Source organism: Magallana gigas, chromosome 7, assembly GCF_963853765.1.
Source record: "Magallana gigas chromosome 7, xbMagGiga1.1, whole genome shotgun sequence".
Lineage (NCBI taxonomy): Eukaryota > Metazoa > Mollusca > Bivalvia > Ostreida > Ostreidae > Magallana > Magallana gigas.
Window position 1 is genome coordinate 35,254,293 of NC_088859.1, and position 19,670 is coordinate 35,273,962.

The window sequence follows — 19,670 nt, forward strand, 5'->3', positions numbered from 1 at the left end:
ATTATATATTTGAATCGCTTTTGTAATCCTGAATTGAAAAGTTACATATTCGTATTCCACAGCTTTTCTGTATTTTGAAGCATTATTCTGCAATACATTATACATCGGGATTGACATTCTGCAGATCTTGTGACTATGGCAGGCAGGGGCAGAATGAAACTATGCATTTTGCAAGTTTTATGTATGTATTTCACTGTTACCGTAATTTTCATATTTAGATCATGATCTAAAACACAAAAAGTAGCATTTTATATTTACATTAGTTGGAATATCTCATACAGTAGCTATTTTAAGCGCAATGTTGAAGGACAAATTTGTTGCTGCTCCATCTGAACGTCTGTACTTATCAAGTTATTTGTATTTTGCAGAGCCCCCTCCCCTCCAATCTATGCTTGTTTTCTTTTTTTGCAAATAATTGCAAGCTTTGTCATTGGAGTAAATTGCATGTTTTGCAATTCTAAAAATCACAAACAGGAAGAACAAAGTGTTTTATTTTATTGTGTAACGTATATAAATGACTGTATATTGATTCACTGCTGACTTGCAAATAAAAAAAATTGATTGGAGTGAAACTTCATGAACTGAAAGCCTACCGTAAAAACAAAATAGAGAGTACAAGAACCCTTTTTATATCACAAAGAATTGTGAGCTATATGTACCTTTAAATTAAATTGCTTTCAAATCAAGATAACAATTAGGCATACCACTAGCATTATAAACAGTTTACACATTAGACTTGTTAGGAAAAAAACAAAAAAAACAAAACAAAACAATATTTGATACAAATATTTTTGTAATCTTTGAAGTTATTTACCTACTCTTTATCTGATCATTTTATTTTTCAGACATTTTAACTCTGTGGCATTCAAGTCAGGCACAGGGACATGTACCTGGGCATGGGCTTGTGAAGGAGGAGATTCCCATTCAATGCCCGAATGTGGATGATAAAATGAACAATGCTAGAATTAGCATTCTATATACATCTGGAGTGTTGAATCAAAATCCAGATTACTCAGTTGCCCTTCTGTACCAGACCGAGGAATGCTATAAGGTAATGTTAATTCAAAAGTTTTAACATGCATTTTAATTATAAATATTTATCAATTAAAATCACTTTCTCAAATAATTGCCTTTTAATTACTTATCTTCCCAAGACAAGGGTTTGAGAATATTTTTGGGAGTTGATTTTAAATCAATTCTCCAAAGCAGTTACTCAGGCAAACCGAAAGTGAAACAGTGTTTGGACCTAAGCACAAACTAACACCGCTGATAACATTTAGTCCTTGAAAATAATCGATAAATTCGATGTAATGTATTCTAAAACATTGTTTTTCAAGGAAACTTATTTATAGATGCCTTGTAAATAGTCAAATTTTAAATGGTACAAACAATTTAGATATTTTTTGTAGTCGTACATTGTATGTATTCCTACGCCAGAGTTCAATATATCCGTAAATCTCCGACAAGCCGAGAGACGTCTCTCTTGCTTATCCTTGATTAAAGGAGACAGTTGAGCCTCTGGTTGAACGAGACTAGAGTTCAATATTGCTTGGATCCATACTGTTTCTTTGAAATATCGATACTGATACGTAGTTTGATGAAACTAATTCTTTGAATATTACACAACATGATTCATCAGGGGTTTTCACGAAATTCTTGTCAGAGAATAATTCATATTTTAAAAAATGCATGTGCATAATTCAAATTCATATAGGAAACTACTTGCCATGCAAAATAATATATGAATCGATGATTCTAAAATAAATAATAATCGATAAAATCAACTCCTGTCAGTTCTTCAGTACTTTGATTATTTTGTGGAGTGGATCTGCACTCAGAAACCCTTAAAACTACTAGTAAAACATATACATGCATGTATGTTCTTAATCACCAAGCCAAACAAAAACATCTGTTTATTTGTTAAGGAAACTAGCACTTGCAATGACAACTATAAAGAAAAAACAAGTTGCTGTCCTTTAAAAAAGGACTACAATACGTGGACCATTTGCATGTGTTTCCAACGAAAACGTGAAAGCCTTAAAATTATCAGAGATTCCACCGACTCTAGCCCTCTGCTTTAACCACTAAATTTGTACGTTGTATTACGTATACATTTATGTATAGATAGCCCTGACTTTTATCTCAGAATTTAAAGGGTGCATGCTTCTAAAGTAGTTATGATCTATCTATGAATGAAGTTTGCATGTATAGTATCAGGCATTCAGTGAATTCTACTATTTGCGCACACATTACGATTCGCACTACTTCGTTAACTATGCAGTGACAGCTTTGTGTAAATTAAAAAAAAAATTATTTTGATGCATTTTTCTTGAGATTTAAACTTTTATACAGTGACATAATTATTGAATCATAATTAAACTTACAAAAAATTTAATCGGGAAGTTCTCTAGCCTCGCCTACTATAAAAATAAAGTTAAGTTACATGTGTATTCAGAAATCAAAACATTGCAAATTATCATGCGCGGATCCAGAAAATTTTTCCAGGGGGGGTCCGAAGGATAATTGTGTTTGCCAGGGGGGCCCGAGGCATATTTTCGCGATAATTTTACTATGTAAATTTAATAAATTTATATTTTCCAGGGGGGGTCGGGACCCCCCCCCCCCCGACCCCCCCTCTAGATCCGCGCATGATTATGCTATTTGATGCATGTTGTAGTTTCGGAATAACATTAACTTATTTCATAATACTGATAGTTCATATCACATGCCAATCAATTTTTTAAAAAGAATACTTTGTTTCTGTACTGTTTACCGACAGCTTTACAATTACAGCGCCTTTGAACTTTTATGTGCATATATGGCACGGAATCCCGATCCCGATTCAGATAAACGTTTGCTAGCCTGGTTCCCTGAGCTACCCATTACGCACAGGAACCAGGCTAGCTCATGCGCAGGCTGAATTTTCCCCATAGCATCCGGTTTAACCTCGCTTATATATTTTCTGCGTGGACCTCAGGGTCCACGCAATAAATTTATAATAAATTTTTGTGTACAACAAACACAAAATCTTTAACAACAGTCTATATATTCACATCAAAAACATTTTCTTAACCTAGACATGTATCAGCAGTGTCACAAACTTTGATGCGTGGAAAGTAGCCACACCTCAACTGGCTTGAAACTGGAGATCGAGTGTTCTTGAAACATAATTAACTACTTGTTCCACATGATTTTATTCTACATGTTAATCAATTGGCTTTTAATGCAAAACTTCTTAGAGAATAAATCGAAATCATGCTGTGATAATCTGGTGTTCATAGGTTGTAATTTGAGAATACCAAATAATTAAGAACGTGAGAGCAGCTGGGAAGAGAGGAAATCTAGTGCCTAGTGCTTAATGTATTCATTAAAAATGATGAAAATGATGATGTAAGTTGATAGATACCGGTAATTACCAATACAAGAAATATTGATTATGTACACATATATATTAAACCTGCATATGTTTGCAGGTTTTTTTTTTTTTTTTTTTTTAATGAAACTTACACTTGTATGTACTCTTTTTCTTGTGCCTCAAAGTATGATTTTACAGAGATTTTCTTAGATATGTATAGAGTAATTAAATGGGGACATACACATTTTCTTTCTGTGCCCTGAAATATGAGTTTATATGAGCAATTACAGGTTTTTCTCATTTCAATGTATTCAAGATAAGGTTTACTATCTTATTTATAGTTGAATATTAACACACTTTAAACAAGCAAGACCCAAATCTGTACATTATATATTTTTTTTATGACATGATCTGTTACATTACCATACAGGAAGTATTTGTACTGCAGAGGGTTACATAATCCCATGAAAAGAACTAGATGAAAACTCAGATAATCCTAATTTTTATTCTGAGTTGAGTGATAAAAGAAATTACTTTTTTTATACTGACTTTATATTATGTGTTGGGACTGGAATATTGTGTAAGATTACCAGTTTAATTGTTTTAATGATCTTAGAGAAAACAATCCAAAAAATAATTTAAAAATTGAGATAAAAAAAATAAAATCAAAATTTAATTTAGTAGATCCCTGGAGAATCAAAAACCCAAACACTAGAAAATATACATGGAGTACCGGTAGTTTAGATCGAAGTTTGTGAAAATCATGATCCTTGGGGGTAGGGTTGGGCCACAATGGGGGGTTGAATTTTTATGTAGGAATATATAGAGAAAAATCTATTAAAATCGTCTTCTCAGAATCTGATCAGCTAGAAAAGCAAAAAAATTGTGTGAAAGCATTCTCGGTTAGGGAAGATTCAAGTTGGATAAAATCGTGATCCCTAGGGGTAGGGCGGGGCCACAGTGGGGGGAGGGATGTCAAATTTTTACATAGGAGTGTATTGGAAAATTTTTCTAAAACACAAATTGTCTAAAAAAGCTCTAACTTTAGTCAGTTCAGTCTTCAAATAGTCTAGATTAAAATTTGTCAAAATCATATTCTTCAGGAGTAGGGTTGGGCCACATGGGGGGGGGGGGTCAATTTTACAAAAGAAAACATTTAAATTGTTCACAAAAAACTCAAATGTTTTTATATATGGATTTACTTATATGCAAGCATTTTGACATATTGTTGATTCTTTAAAATTGTTTAGACTCTAGCCCCTGGACAATTCTTCTTTCTCACAAGGGGTTCAAAGTTTGATGTAGGTTTATAATATAAACAGTTGTTTAAGTCTGATCATCTTCTCGAGAACTGCAATGCTCAATATGTGATATGACTGTAAATTCATCCTCTTACAAAGCAGCTCAATGACAAACAGAAGAATATGCAGGGGATTTTTTTAAGTAGGATTTATTATACAACATTGTTCAGATATTTTGCATATGACTCCATAAAGCTGATTTTATTATGTCTGTTGTTACTTAGGTGAGCGATGTGGCCCATGGGCCTCTTGTTTTAAGTGATGGGACAATAAAAAGTCTTAAAAAAAAAAAAAAAAAAAAAAAAAAAAACTAAAAACAAACATACTACACTGGACTTAGGTGAATTATCTTTCTTTTTTTTCTTATTTTTTTTAGCCTGTGGTTTAATTATTTTCACTAGTTGTTACCATTAGAGTGAAAAATTATGAATAAATTTGCACACAATTGATTGAAGTATTTTATTGTTTTCATTTAGTGTCCATTAGTAGAGCGCTTGGTCATTTTGAATAATTCTACATCCTGTAATATTCTGATTGACTCAAGATGGAATTCAAGGCTTGAGATAAGACCTCTTCATGAAGAGACTGTTAAACAAGATCCATCTTGCAAGTAGGTATTTCGTACTGTTATGCAATATAGTATATGATATTTCAAGTATTAGTGATTGAAAAATATGTACGTAAACTATTTTACATTGCTAAAGAAATGAGCCATTCTTTATTTTTCACAAGGGAGGATAATCTGAGTGAAAAGCTTCATGAAAATGGAACATATGATTTATATGTGACCTTTACCCCCAATGATACTGGGGATAAAACTGTACCAGGCACTGTCAAATGCAGGCATTTGATTCTAGAAAATATGCCTGCAGATTCCTATATACGTGAGTAAACTCTTACACATCCTTTAATTTCTTCTTATTTTACTTCACATATATATATATAACATTTGAGAACTGTAGTGACTGTAGTCATTCTTTTATAATAGTATTGCTGTTAAAGTTTATTGCTATAAAGAAATTAAATGGTTTTGTCTTGATACAAACCATGGTGTAATGTATCATCTTTTCATCATGGACACATATTTTATAGACCGAGAAGGTGAGAAGTGGGGTAATAATGCAAGGAGCGAGGTAGAGACAAAGTTAATAAAAAGAGGGGGTAGGGATGGGGCCATGACAGATGTCATATTTGTGTAACCAGCCAATATTTGTAGTGCAAAATAGTACCGGAGGATGTAGACTTCTGATGAAGAGCATACCATGCTATATGATGCACTTATATTTTTTATACTGTTATATTCATTAAGACTTTCTCTGTGAATATAATTATTATTTTATTTGTTTGCAGCCATATATGTTGCCATAGGATGTATAGCTGGGGTCTCCATTCTCATAACTTTGGGAAAATTGCTGTACAAGAAAAGGTATGGTGAATGTTTACATGATAGCAAGACCAAATACCGGTACGCTTCAAATAAAACTTGGCTCCAATATTATGCTACCTATTTTACAAATGAAGAATATTAAAAATGAAATTTTTTTTCCGTTTTCGTCCGTCGTCTTGCGTCCTGCGACATGCGTCGTGCGTTAACAATTTTACACTTTTAACTTCTTCTTAAAAACTACAAGACTGATTGTTACCATTTTTGGTGTGAGGCATCTCTATAGTAAGAGGAATCTAAATTGGGATATTCATCTCTCTACCACTGCTGGCTCTAGGGTGGGGCCAATAAGGCCATACAGTAAAAATGTATTAAATCCTAGAAAATCTTCTTCTCTATTACCATATATATTTGTTAAAAACTAAATGCATGGTTATGATGTCCATGAGGCCCTCTACGGAAATTGTGAAATTCATGATCTTTGGGTCAGGGGTTCAGGCTCTACGGTGGGGCCAATATGGCCATATAGTAATAATGTATTAAATCTTAAAAAATCTTCTTCTCTACTCCCATATATATTTGTTTAAAAACTAAATGCCTGGTTATAATGTCCATGAAGCCCTCTACCAAAATTGTGAAATTCATGACCCCTTTGTTAAGGGTTCAGGCTCTAGGATGGGCCCAATATGGCCATATAGTAAAATGTTTTAAATCTTTAAAAAAATTCTTCTCTACTCCCACACATGTGGGCAAAAATACATGTTTATGATGTCCACTAACTCCTCTAACTTAATTGTGAAATTCATGGCCCCTGGATCAGGGGTTCAGGACATGGGGGGGGGGGGGGGGGGCAATATAGTGTTAAGGTGGCTCTATTCACCTTTTTTTGATGACGCAGTACGCAAAAAAGTAAATCTGGAAGCATGCAATTCTAGTACTGGCTGATTTAAACTGTCGAATTGTATGGGGACCGCTCTTTTGAAAAATTTGTTAAATGAATAGATTTAATTTGATAATTGGAAAATTCATTACTTACAAGTAATGTGGTGTGTGACACCTTCACGTTGTGTGGTATTATTTATCAAAATAAATAATAAAATCAAGTATAATTTTTTAAATAGTTTCTTTCCCATCATCGATATGCTACACCGTAGCGCAGTGGGTTAGTGGGTTCACTACAAACCTGTAGGTCATGAGTACGATTCCAGTCGAGAACCATAAATTTTTTAACTTTACAAAATTTTCTAAAACGTATTTTTTGGTTGAATACTGTGAAAGAAAATTCTAAACCAGTGAAAGTGTTTCAATTATAATATACCTTAATGCACATTAATATCAAAGATGTTCCTTACCACCTTAAGGGGATGGGAGGGTTACTTTGAATTTCTCTCAGGTTGGGATACATAAATCCTATTAGCCTAGTCGAGTTTCCCCTTTATTTAGTTGACTTAGTTTTGCATTAAAGCAAATGTATTCACTTTTACAGGCTTATTATAATGAAATACGTATGTATTTATCATTCCAACATTATATTTAGGAAATTTTCTTCAAAAATGAAAAGTCCCCAAGGTGTTTAGGCCTTGGAACTTAGGAACGATAACCCTTACCTGAGGAACTTTCATACCAAATAAAATTTAAAATATTTATTGTGTTTATTTGCAATGATTTTCATTCAATTTTTAATGTCACACTTATCAAAATACATTTTCTTATAACATTAAGCAACTTTTTCAGATTATTTGTCAACAGAGTAAGAAAATATGAAAAATTATGTTTTGGGGAAATACTAAAAAAAAAGGTATTTTTGAATGTTAAGAAGTGTTATATTTTTTTTTTATGTGTCCAAAGGAAATATCCATCATATGACAAAAATTTTTCTCTCAATTTGTTTATAGCTATCTTTTTACAAAAGCACAAAAAAAGATTTAAAAATACCTAGAGTATCCCTATCATCACTTTAATCTTTGATAAGTACATGTTTTGTGGTCTTCTATTGAAAATTGGAATAAACTGTGGGTGTATAGAGCCACCTTAATGCATATAATGTTTAAAAATTTTCTTCTCTATTCTCACACATCTGTATAAAAAACTGACTTATAATTATGTTTACCAGGAAGTCCTCTACTGAAATTTTAATTTTCATGTCCCCTGGAGTATGGGTTTTGACTCTAGGGCAGGGCCAAAATGGATGTATAGGTGTTAATACATATAATGTTAAAAAATTATCTTCTTTACTCCCACACACCTAAAAGGAAAACTGAATTCATAATTTTGTAGACCAGATCTTTAAGTTTTTCACCAAAATTATAGGTTTCACAGTTCTTTTTGAAAGATTTCAGGCAGGGAGGTGGTCGTCATTACAAATTCATAATTTTTCTATTCCAGAATGAAACCTAATTAATTAAATGCATATATGAGACTCCTCGACAAGTTTGTGTATGGATTATATGCTACTCAGGTGACCGTTAAAGCCAATTTGCCTCTTGTATATTTTTGCATTGCTATTTTTAGGTGGTATTGTTTGAACAGACTTTTTATGACGACGGGGAATGAGAGCCTTATTAACCCAGTAAGTTACTCTATAATCAGCTGCATGCAGATAAGTACATAACTCATGGATTTTTAGCACCTATTTACAATGAACTCCATTTACAGAGTAACTTGTATATAATGTAATTGCTCAGGTAAATATACATATAGGTGTGTGTTTTTGTTTTTTCATTTATTTTTTACCAGTGTAGGGGGTGTTTTTATTTGAAACAAAACCAGGTCACTGCTTATTTCATTCTATAGGATCCTTTAGATTCCTACCAAAGCCCCCAGTTTGGCATACCACGTTTTTTTTGCAAATTGATATTAACTTCCAATAAAATACAGTAGTTGCTGTATATTTTTTCTTAAATAAAATCAGTAGAGATGTTAATGTTATACTGTTGTTCCAGCTGTATGTGGATCATACTAACCACTATACATACATGTATATACACTCCCAAATACAATGTATTTCTACTACATGCGCATGCTTTAGTAACTTTTTGTTTGTTTTCATGAACAAAGCTTGCTTTCACAGATTATAACCAGCATTATTTAATTAACTCAGTAATAATGTTTTCTATTAAAAACCCATTCTATAAGTTGACATTTTTAGCAATTTATAAGGAAAGCATTAAAGTTGGCTATATGTTACATGTAAGTGAGACAAAATTGAGTTCCCATATATGCTTGTACTGGTTACTAAGCATGACTGAAACAAGAGGAAATGAAACAATTTGTCTCCCCCTTCTTTTGACAGAAAAAGTCTGATTCAATAGATGATCGCCCTAGTGCCCCACTCAAACCCACCCCACGCGCGACACTTAGGCAGCGTAAACCACCAAAAAAGCAGAAACAATCTGTTTCAAATTCTGGTGGGGACTTGGTAAGTTTGAGTGAAAATCAACCATTTCTAAAGAAAAAATGTTTCCTTAATTTTTAAATTTAAAAATGTCAGAATTGTTTCATTTCCAAGTTTTAACCACGCAGAGGCTTAAAAGAATGTATGTTGCACAATATCTTATACTCTGAATTGTTTTGCTTCTTATTCTTTATTTTTTCATGATTATTTTCACTCTCCCGGTGTATAAAAGGTGTAGTTTTGATTAATGATGAAACAAGACTTTTAGCTGTTTGGTGCTTGTGTCTATAAGATGAAATACCTATGTGCCTTTTTAGAATTATAAGTGTTCCATGAAGTTTTATTTTTATTTACTACAGTTCAATAGTGAATACTATTAGATATCAAACAACAAACTGACATACTTTGGAGGTTCTCCCATCTTGTTTGTTGTAACATGATTTTGTAGGGCGCTTACACGTCAGAAGACCTTGGGGTGATGCAGACTACAATTAACCCTGCCGATGAACAAGACAGCCGTCCAAAGAAAGAAAGGCTCAAGTCTCTTGATACATTCAGAGGGTGAGATATTAATCAACTCTTTATTAGCATGCTACAAAGTTCTGTTTTTGGTACACAAAGGGGCATAGTCACGTTTATATTTAAAAATTACTTTTCAAATTATAAAATGCTTAAAATGCTGAACAAAGGTATTTCCAATGGTTATCTAAAATTTTAACCACAGCCAAAAAGTTATAAGTGAAATACAGAGCTCACAATTGTTTGTTATGTAAGCAAAGCTTGCTTTTTTTATTATATAAATTGCTGAATAGAAAATAATATTATTTGATAAAAACAAAATTGGAGTTGACAACACTGGAAACTGTAAAAAAAAATTGTCAAATGAAACTTAATTGCAGATAAAAATCTTACTAATGGAAAACAAAACTTGTTTCAGGATATTCAACATGTGTAAACAAAAACAAGACGCAAGCTCCATTGGGAGGATTTAAAGAAAGAAAGAAATGTAGCATTATAAACATTAAAAATTGAAAAGTAAAATTTAAAAGAAGATAATTATGACCATACCCCTTTAAGGCTTACAAGGGAGTTTTGATCAAAATCTGTCTTGGTTTTTTGTCAGTGTTATTATTTAGTTTAATAATTGTAACATATATCTTCCCTCAGACTAGAACCACTAGGCTTATTTCAACGTAGCAAAAAGTATATGTATTTGTGAAGATTAATCAAGTTGGTTAAATAAATGGCCACACACTCTTCAAAGGGTAAATAAGTGGGAAAAAGGATAGTAAAGATGTGGTTCATCATTAATAAAAAATTCTAAGCCTGAACGATGGAGCATAGGATGTGGTGTTGTATAAATTCAGAATCATGGAGCAGAGCTGTTAAAAATTGTAAGCATTCTTTTTAATAGATTGAGTCAAAATTGTTCAAAGCATGATCCAGCAGAAGGGGTCAAGAAGGCATCCTAGGGATTTAAAATATGCTTTAGAAGTTTAAATCTTTAAAAAAAATTTTTTTTAAAGAATATGTAGACAAATTATGTGAAATTTATCTGGAGAAAAGTTTACCTTATATATATCTACGTTTTCTGTTTATTTGCATTCGGGGTTGAAATTTTAAGACAGAAATATATTGAAAAAAAATTTCTTCTGAGTGATGTGGATGTTACATAATTTATTTTTTCAATTTGCCATAATGTGCAAGAGTATTTCTAGTGATTAAAGAGGAGGCACAAGAAATCCATATTTGCAGGATATTGATATCCAAAATATGACATACATGTATAAGCCTGTTTAAAAATACTTGTGTTACATTTAGGCAATGTTGTTTAGGTGAGTGGTGTGGCCCATGGGCCTTCTCTTTTACTTTGTTATACATGTAACAAATGTAAATAGGAAACAATTGAACTGCATTTTTCAGAAATAATTGTCTTAAAAGTAAAATATTTGAAGACGTATTTAACATGACCACTCTCTGACTTTCAGGATAAGTATAATCGTAATGATATTTGTTAATTATGGCGGAGGTGGATACTGGTTTTTCCGCCATAGTAGATGGAATGGTTTGACCTTTGCTGATCTTGTGTTTCCATGGTGAGAAATGCACGAATGTAGTTGCAATGGTGTGCTGTTCTATAGACTGTACTCTCTATCTACAGCTGTATTAACAAATCAAAAAACACTAGATATTACACATATGAAACAAGTGAATATAATTGAGATTATTCAGTACATACAAACCAACCTGTTACTACTGGGACTTTTTTTATGTACTAATATACATGTAGCTGTTCTGTGCACTAACAAAGCTTTATTAGCCTAGCATGTATAGTTCTATCTTTCGTATGTGTTGCATGTAGAATAAGTCTTACTATCCTGAAATTACTGGGCTTCTTATGTGTACTGATTTAGCTTCTCTGTTTTAGCAAGCATAATGAGCCTAGCCGATTTTAATATCTTGCATGTGTTGCTTGTAGAATAAGTCTGACTATCATGAACTTTGTGAACTATGGGGGAGGCGGCTATTGGTTTTTTGACCATTCCGATTGGAATGGTGTAACTGTTGCTGACCTTGTGTTTCCATGGTAATGACACTAATTAAAAACTAACCCTGCACATCACATTTATAACTTCAGATATACATATAATTATTTAGTTTTATGAATTGCCTAAAAAGTATCATTTATTCAGCATGCTTTTCTGATTATTCATATGAGTGTTAATTAATCCTTAGCTTTTGATGCACTAGCTTTAGTAGCTAATTCTCTGAAAAATGTTTGCAATTAATGAATTAAAAAGAAGTGTTCAAATTGTCATTATTTTTTATGTATTTTAAGAAGTGTTCAAATTGTCATTATTTTTTATGTATTTTAATAATAATTGTTCTGATTTTTAATCATACAAATGGGATAAAATCTACAATAATTATTTAAAATAAATACATATTATTGATCCCAAAAGAATGTTTAATTCAAACTGGGGTGAAATTAAAGCATTTAATTTTTGTTAAAATTCCTAAACAGGTTCATATGGATAATGGGAACTGCTATGGCATATTCATTCACTGGCATGCTTAGAAGAGTCACTCCTAAACATAAGATATTCTGGAAAATCTTCAAGAGGAGCTGTATCCTGTTTGTGCTGGGATTACTGGTCAACACAGGCGGCTGTGATCGTGAGTTGATTTATGCTACTTTCACTTTACATGTACTTCTAACAGTCACTCTATTTGCATGTTTTTGTGACAGCCACTGTCTTTACTGAATGAGGCTTTCTGTTCTGTTGCTTACAGCTACTCGTCTGACACATCTGAGGATTCCTGGGGTACTCCAGAGGTTCGCAGGAACGTACCTCGTGGTGGCTTCTATTCACATGTTTTTTGCTAAAACAGTTGATGTCAGCATGGTAAGACAGTACAAGTTCATTGACATTGTTCCTTATATATTGGATATCTGCAATTGACATTTATGATTATAAAGAAGCATTTTGTAGTACACATACTGGGGCTTTATTCGAGACATTGTGGATTTCTGGCTGGAGTGGATTCTTCACATTGTTTTTGTGACTGTGCATATCATTATCACTTTTACATTGGATGTGCCAGGATGTGGCAAGTGAGTATTTGATTAAGAGAGAGAGAGAGAGAGAGAGAGAGAGAGAGTATTTTTGCATATTTACAAACTTTACAAAAGATCTAGAAAAACTAAAAGTTTTTCATGACTTTTGAAATGGGTTTACAGGACTGAGAAATTTACTGTTATCATAAATATTTCTTTCATAGTTTCATTATGCATGTATTCTGTTCATTTAGAGGATACATAGGTCCTGGTGGTCTACATGAAGCTGTAAATAGTACAGAAGCTAGTGTGTACCAGAACTGCACAGGGGGAGCCGCTGGCTATATAGACAGGCAGGTGTTTGGGGACGATCACATTTACCAAAGTCCCACTTGCAAGGTATGGCAAAAGGAATATTAACTCATCACTTAATATTAATGTTTTAAGCACTGCAGTGTTAACAAAGAAAAAAAGAGAAATCATTACAAAATGCTTTTTTTTCTCATAATTGAAGCCTATTTACAAGACAACGGTGCCTTATGACCCAGAGGGACTTTTAGGAACTTTGAATTCTGTATTTATGTGTTACCTAGGATTACAAGTAAGTCTATGATTAATGTCTGTTTATTTTTAGGGATAGGTGTTGATGATAGTACATGTACATGTAAATAAATAATTTATCAAGATGAGCTATTGTCTATCTTATCAACAAATATAGTTCATCTTTAGCATAACTACATATACATGTATTACCTTTTGTGTATTAGGCAGGTAAAATTTTAATGACATTCAAGGAGCCCTCGGCAAGGGTCAAACGGTTCCTGATATGGGGGTTATTTTTGGTAAGTGATGACTTGCAAAGAGAGAATAAGTTCAAATGTATATGTAGACAAATAAAGTTTTTGTAAAAAATACAATGGAGAAAGATTTGTTATTGATTTGCTTTCAGTGTTTAATTGCCGGTGCATTGTGTGGATTCAAGAAAGATGGAGGAACAATTCCTTTGAATAAGAATTTATGGTAAGGCATGCAGATTTCTCAAATTAAAAATGAAAAAAAATATGATGATTTAAGAATTTGTGAATAATTTTGATAAAAAAATTTGATGTATTTTTGATTGATAGGTCCCTGTCCTTTGTGCTATGTATGGCAGGGTTTGCATTTGTCTTGTTGGCATTCTGTTATGTGACCATTGATGTGTATAAAGTGTGGAGTGGTGCTCCTTTCTATTTCCCAGGTAAGGATGAATGCTTTATCACTGTCACCGAAAAAATTGTATATTGTTTTATGAAAACTAACTTGATTTAAAAACTTTATGAATAACAAAAAGCTTTCATTGTATATGCTGTACATGTAGATTACTAAACTTCTGATTTTCTAATCACAGTCCCTGAAACGTTATAATTTCCCAATTTTTCTGTGCGTTCACAGTGTGCTCACCGTGCGTTCAAATAGGTGCACATATCGTTCATCATTCACTTTGTGCTCGCGTTTGTGCTCCGTTTGTCCTCTGTGTTCACTCACCATTCACTATTCATAAGCGCTTACAAAATTCCGTTCAATGGGCGCTCACTATACGCTTACCGTTCGCTCAGACTGTGCTCACCATTCACTGTGCGTGCACTCACCGTTCATTCACAATTCAAGTAGAAAAGTAGAATGTTTCAGGGACTGTACTGCTTTTATGTCATTTTTCTGTGGATGCATGTTTTTGCAATTGGTACATTTTCTATCAAATTTTCAATCTATAGATATTTAAAAAAAAAACCCGATGTTTAAATTTTGAATCTATTGAAAGTTCACATCACCCTGTACAAAAACTTAATATACAGAAATTACTTGAATGTATATATAACCAGACTGTTATATGGACCTTGGCAGGCATGAACTCCATATTTATGTACATTGCCCACACCACGTACCAGAACTACTTCCCTGTGGGGTGGAAGGTGGTGGAGAACCACACGCAACAGCTGGCCTTACACTTGTGGGGCCCTGCCTTCTTCTGTCTGTTCACATACATGATGCATCGCAAAAAGATTTACATCACTATATAGAACCAATGTACATGTAAATATGAAACTCCCTGTATACACATCCTCAGTCCTCCAAATTCACTTACTTGTATACATGAAAGGCTTTTCCTCACCTTGTAATAATACATTAATACATTATACCTTAAGTTTGTATTAAAAATCTTTTTGGATGATGTGTTCATTACCAAAATTGAGTTTTACAGCCTTAGATTCAATACCTGTATATATGTGGATTTTTAAGGTAGAATTTGCAGATACAATTTTTGCAACCTATTCATTGCCGGCAGATTCAGGGGAATCAAATGATAAACAATTCTCATTATGGTTGTTAAGTACGAAACGATTTATGTTTATTTTCTCCATCAATTTTCCAGTATTGTTACCATCAAAAAGAAATTCTTTCCAAAAATTTTTTTGATTAAATTTAGAATTATGATTTTAAAAAAAACGGTGTTCAAGACCTTTCAAAAATCCTTCTTTGAAAGAGATAATGTCATGCTGTGAATTTATGTTAACTCTATAAGTTAAATTGAATAATCTGCCAAAACCAGCATCTCAGTGCATTAAATTTCAACACAGTTTGATTATATATGTACATATAATTCATTCATGCTTAAAACTGCCTTTTAAAGCTTGTCAGATGGGACAAGTCCAAATATCCTAGCTAGCAAAGCAAAATCTTGCAGGTGAACAATGTGAAGTGCTCATCTCATATGGGACACTTGTTTATGCATATCATGATCATTTGTTTAGGCAGACCTTGGAATTGGGTTGTATTCTGATTTGTTTTTAAATTGCAACATGATACTGGCTTCTATACATGGTATGGAATATCTTTTATCCAGTCTGCACTAAGAGGTTTCCAGCTCAGGTTTCTATTTTTGTTTACCTGAACATAGAATTACCAACTGCACTTGTTCCTCTTAACCTCAGCAGATGAATAAGCAAAATGAAGATTGAATTTTGTCTCTATTTGCTTGTGATTCAGTAAAAAAAATTTAAAACCAAAATACGTTAAAATGAAGTACGTAAATACATATCAATTTTAATTTATTTTTGTCCATTTTATTTCTATCATTACCTATCATATGATTCTTGTCAAGTAACTTGACTTGGAAGATTTTTTGAAACCATTGTATCGAAGCTCTGTTTCTCTTCAACAGGTATGAATCCCATTGTGTTGTACATGGGACATGAAGTTTTACATCGTCATTTTCCAATCAGTTGGGAGGTATCACAGTATCATTACTCCCTGCTTTCTATGGACCTATGGGGGACAGTTTTCTGGGTGCTTGTAGGGCTAGTGCTGTACAAGAAAAGAATTTTTATCACTGTGTGACCAAGTGTTAACTACATGAAATTTTCATGTATTCTTATTTTTCTCCATTACAAAACATGATATTGTGCCAAAATTACAGGATAATTAGCACATAGTTGTTTAAGTTACAAGTAAATCTCTGATTACACAATCAAATTGTTGGATATCTGTTTCACTTAATTCATGGTTTCTCATATATCTGTTGGTACATGTTTTACATATTATTAATGTTATTTTATGTAATTGTTGGATGAAACAATTAAATGGATTTTTTTGTAATTGTTTGATAACATAATTATAATTGGATTACATGTAACTGTTTAAAATTAATAGGATTACATCTAATCAATTAAAATTAATGGGATTGCAGGTAATTGTTCTGATGAAAAATAATTCTGTTGTACATTATTTATGATATTTCATGTTGAAACGACACAAAGTAAATTGGATTGCATGTAAATGTTTGATACCATAATTAATGGGGTTAAGTGTAATTGCATGGTTACATTACACATAATTCATGTTATAACAGTAATTATAATTCTTACAGGTTTTATAATTCATGAGAATATGTAATCATCATCATTACTTATAGTTCTTGGTGCCTTGTAATTTTTAGGGTAACTTATACTTTATCAGATTACATGTAACCATTGGGAAAACACATGATCTGTGAGGGAAAATCACATGTTGTCATGAAATTGTTGGGTTTATTAGCAAATATTTATAATTTCTTATTGTCTAACTATTTATGCTGGTAAAAAAAAATGATCCAAAAAGTAATTTGCAGAAAATGTATTCTAGTCCAACATTTAAAATTAATTTGTATGTGAACACTTTGAACACTTGTTTCAAGTCTGCAGTGCAATTTTTATGAGGACACTTAATTGTTTCTTCTCGGTGGTTTTTTTTTTTACCGGTTACATTAACTGATTTATATTGTTTTTGAAGTCTTATTGTTTTTCATGAGATAAGTATATATATAATTGTTTATATGCATGCTTATTGACTGTGTATTGCACATTGTATACTTGTACATTTTATATAGAACTGCTCTATGCAAAAAAATACCCCTAAAATCCCAATACAACCCCCCCCCCCCCCCCCCATAAAATTAGCATGTGATTTGGGGTATATAAGTTAGGTTTTTGATCCAAGTCTCAATCCTCAAATATGGAATATAATATATAGTGAAAAATCAGACCTGAACCAAAGTCAGGTCATCCCAATTTTTAAGCCTCAGGACCTTGTTTTGTACAATTTTATAGACTATTCTACTTTTTGAAGCAGCTACATGTATGATGAACCACAACTCCAAAGAATGATTTGTGATTTCATTAAAATTTTATTAATGTGTAAGGTGCAATATACAAAATGAAAATAAAATGTAAATTAATATTAAAACAGGATTATACTTATTATTTTGTACTTAAGAAGGACACAAACCTCCTTAGATAGATGTCACTTAGTCAGTTGTAACACATGTGTAAAAATTACACATTTACAATATAACAGTCTAGTAATCATTACTATAGTAGTAGTGTGCATTAAGGCAGTTTACTCCACAAGGACAAACACAGATGTTCCCAAGGTCATTTGTGAATAGGATCTTTCTGAATGACAGTGGTTTTTAAGTTTGCTGCATTTGAATTTAAAGTATTCTATTGTGCAATTCTTTACAAAAAGGTCCATTTGATTTTCCTCTGAAGTAGTTGATAAAACTGAAACAGCTGGGTTTATTTTAACCGTGTCATAGGAATAGAATGGTGATTGTTATTGGAGCAGCAAGGTTCTTGGTCTTCTGCAAGGATCTGCTGATGACTACTGGTTTTCATGTATCTGTGTTGCGGGGTTTTGTCTTGGGCCAAATAGACAAGGAAAGTCATTGTAGAATACGAAGTCATCAGGGCAGACAATCCAGCAACAAGCAGACACCACGGCATCAGTACTGTAATGGTTGCGTGGCTGGCCGCCATGGGAAACTCAAAGGTTTTCTTCATCTGGAGAGTGATGGTTGTTATCTTTCCCACAACTAACCACAACATTATAGCTTTAAAAAAAATGGCACCATAAGTACATCTTAAGTTCGCAATATAGAAATCGAGCTGATTTTTTGTTTTTGAAACCCATATAATTATATACATGTACATGTTGTTTATAATAACAATTTCAAAATTCATTCAGTTGTTTGATTTAGCCCATACCTGAAATTGCAAAACAAGAGCATGCCACGATGCCAGATCCCTTTTTAGTGACTGTTGATTTGTAGTACAGAAGATAAGCTATAAGTCCGATCAGAAGGCATGCGATGCTGATGGACGCCTCAATCTGGTACTCCAGAAGGCCACTTAATGCATCGACTAAAAAAAGCAAGAGCTAGTATAGGAACAATATAAAATAGTTATCTATCAATGAAGTGGAATTGTGTGTCTACTCACAGCAGAATTCCTTCAGCAATTCAAGATGGTCGACGTGGAACTTCGAAAGGTGCTTGTTGTCGTAGTCAATAAAAGTTTCCGTAAAACAAGCGAGTTCTGTCCCATTTTGATACCGACCATCGAAACAGAAGGAGAAGAACCAAAGTCCGGCGGAAACTTCTGCCGTCAGGTCGGATAGCGTGGAACCGTTACTTGCAGACGACACTTTGACGTCATCGTAAAATTCCAAATGGAACTTCATCCACCCCGGCGTCGCTATAGTGGTGATCTGACACAACAATGACAATGCAACGAACACCAAAATCAGCGTCAAGTTTTGAAACAGAAACTCTTTTACTTCACTTTTGCCCATTGTAATCCTCGTCGGTGATATATGTCGTTGCAGCTAATTGCAATAGACAACTATGTATTTCACATGCACTATTACACGGGAATCTGCAGCAACTTTGACAAATCAAATTGTACTATTACGCTGCCGCTGTCAATGTTAATGATGGAGCTATATGAAGGTTTCCATTACAGTGACTAAAAAAGTAACAATTTACATAGGTTCAACGCACTCGCGGGTTAGCAGTCAGACACAGTCCCTTTCATTCTACCCAAGAAAGAAACTCGATCTTTCTATTTGTGTAAATATGAGAATCTTTATTGTGAATGGTTTCAAGGTCATGATCATGCCACCTGATTCTGTTTCTATGGTACTACACTCATGGCCTATGACAATGGTGTGTCCATGAGCACTACCCGGGAAAGAGTTTGATTGCATTTAAAACGACGAATCTTTTTGTTCAAATTATACCTCCTTCGACATTGTTCTAAAAATCTCTCTCTCTCTCTCTCTCTCTCTCTCTCTCCTACCTATTGACTTCATTTTTATGTGAAGAA

General features: G+C 33.1%; 2 protein-coding genes across 7 annotated transcripts; one reads left to right on the forward strand and one right to left on the reverse strand.

Annotated features, from left to right (window-relative positions):
- Positions 1–42: 42 nt before the first annotated feature.
- Positions 43–17,450, forward strand: LOC105341999 (heparan-alpha-glucosaminide N-acetyltransferase). 6 transcript variants are annotated; one of them, XM_011448772.4, is made up of 19 exons: positions 43–181; positions 846–1,051; positions 5,133–5,266; positions 5,389–5,540; positions 6,007–6,082; positions 8,552–8,609; positions 9,333–9,458; positions 9,883–9,995; positions 11,423–11,530; positions 12,460–12,611; positions 12,729–12,841; positions 12,929–13,050; positions 13,248–13,392; positions 13,508–13,594; positions 13,761–13,835; positions 13,943–14,013; positions 14,118–14,230; positions 14,875–15,057; positions 16,193–16,334. In XM_011448772.4, exons 1-18 carry the CDS (start codon positions 136–138, stop codon positions 15,048–15,050), a joined length of 2,073 nt encoding a protein of 690 aa, XP_011447074.3. In that variant the 5' UTR covers positions 43–135; the 3' UTR covers positions 15,051–15,057; positions 16,193–16,334. The 6 variants fall into 6 exon arrangements, with proteins under 6 accessions (XP_011447074.3, XP_011447073.3, XP_011447071.3 ...); XM_011448771.4 differs by having other exon boundaries at positions 14,875–15,063; positions 16,193–16,333; XM_011448769.4 differs by lacking the exon at positions 14,875–15,057 and having other exon boundaries at positions 16,193–17,450.
- Positions 17,451–17,672: 222 nt separating this feature from the next.
- On the reverse strand, positions 17,673–19,361 carry LOC105341998 (uncharacterized). Its single transcript, XM_011448768.4, has 3 exons — positions 18,786–19,361; positions 18,552–18,707; positions 17,673–18,397 (listed from the first exon to the last, which is right to left on the reverse strand). Exons 1-3 carry the CDS (start codon positions 19,135–19,137, stop codon positions 18,084–18,086), a joined length of 822 nt encoding a protein of 273 aa, XP_011447070.3. The 5' UTR covers positions 19,138–19,361; the 3' UTR covers positions 17,673–18,083.
- Between the last annotated feature and the right edge of the window lie 309 nt (positions 19,362–19,670).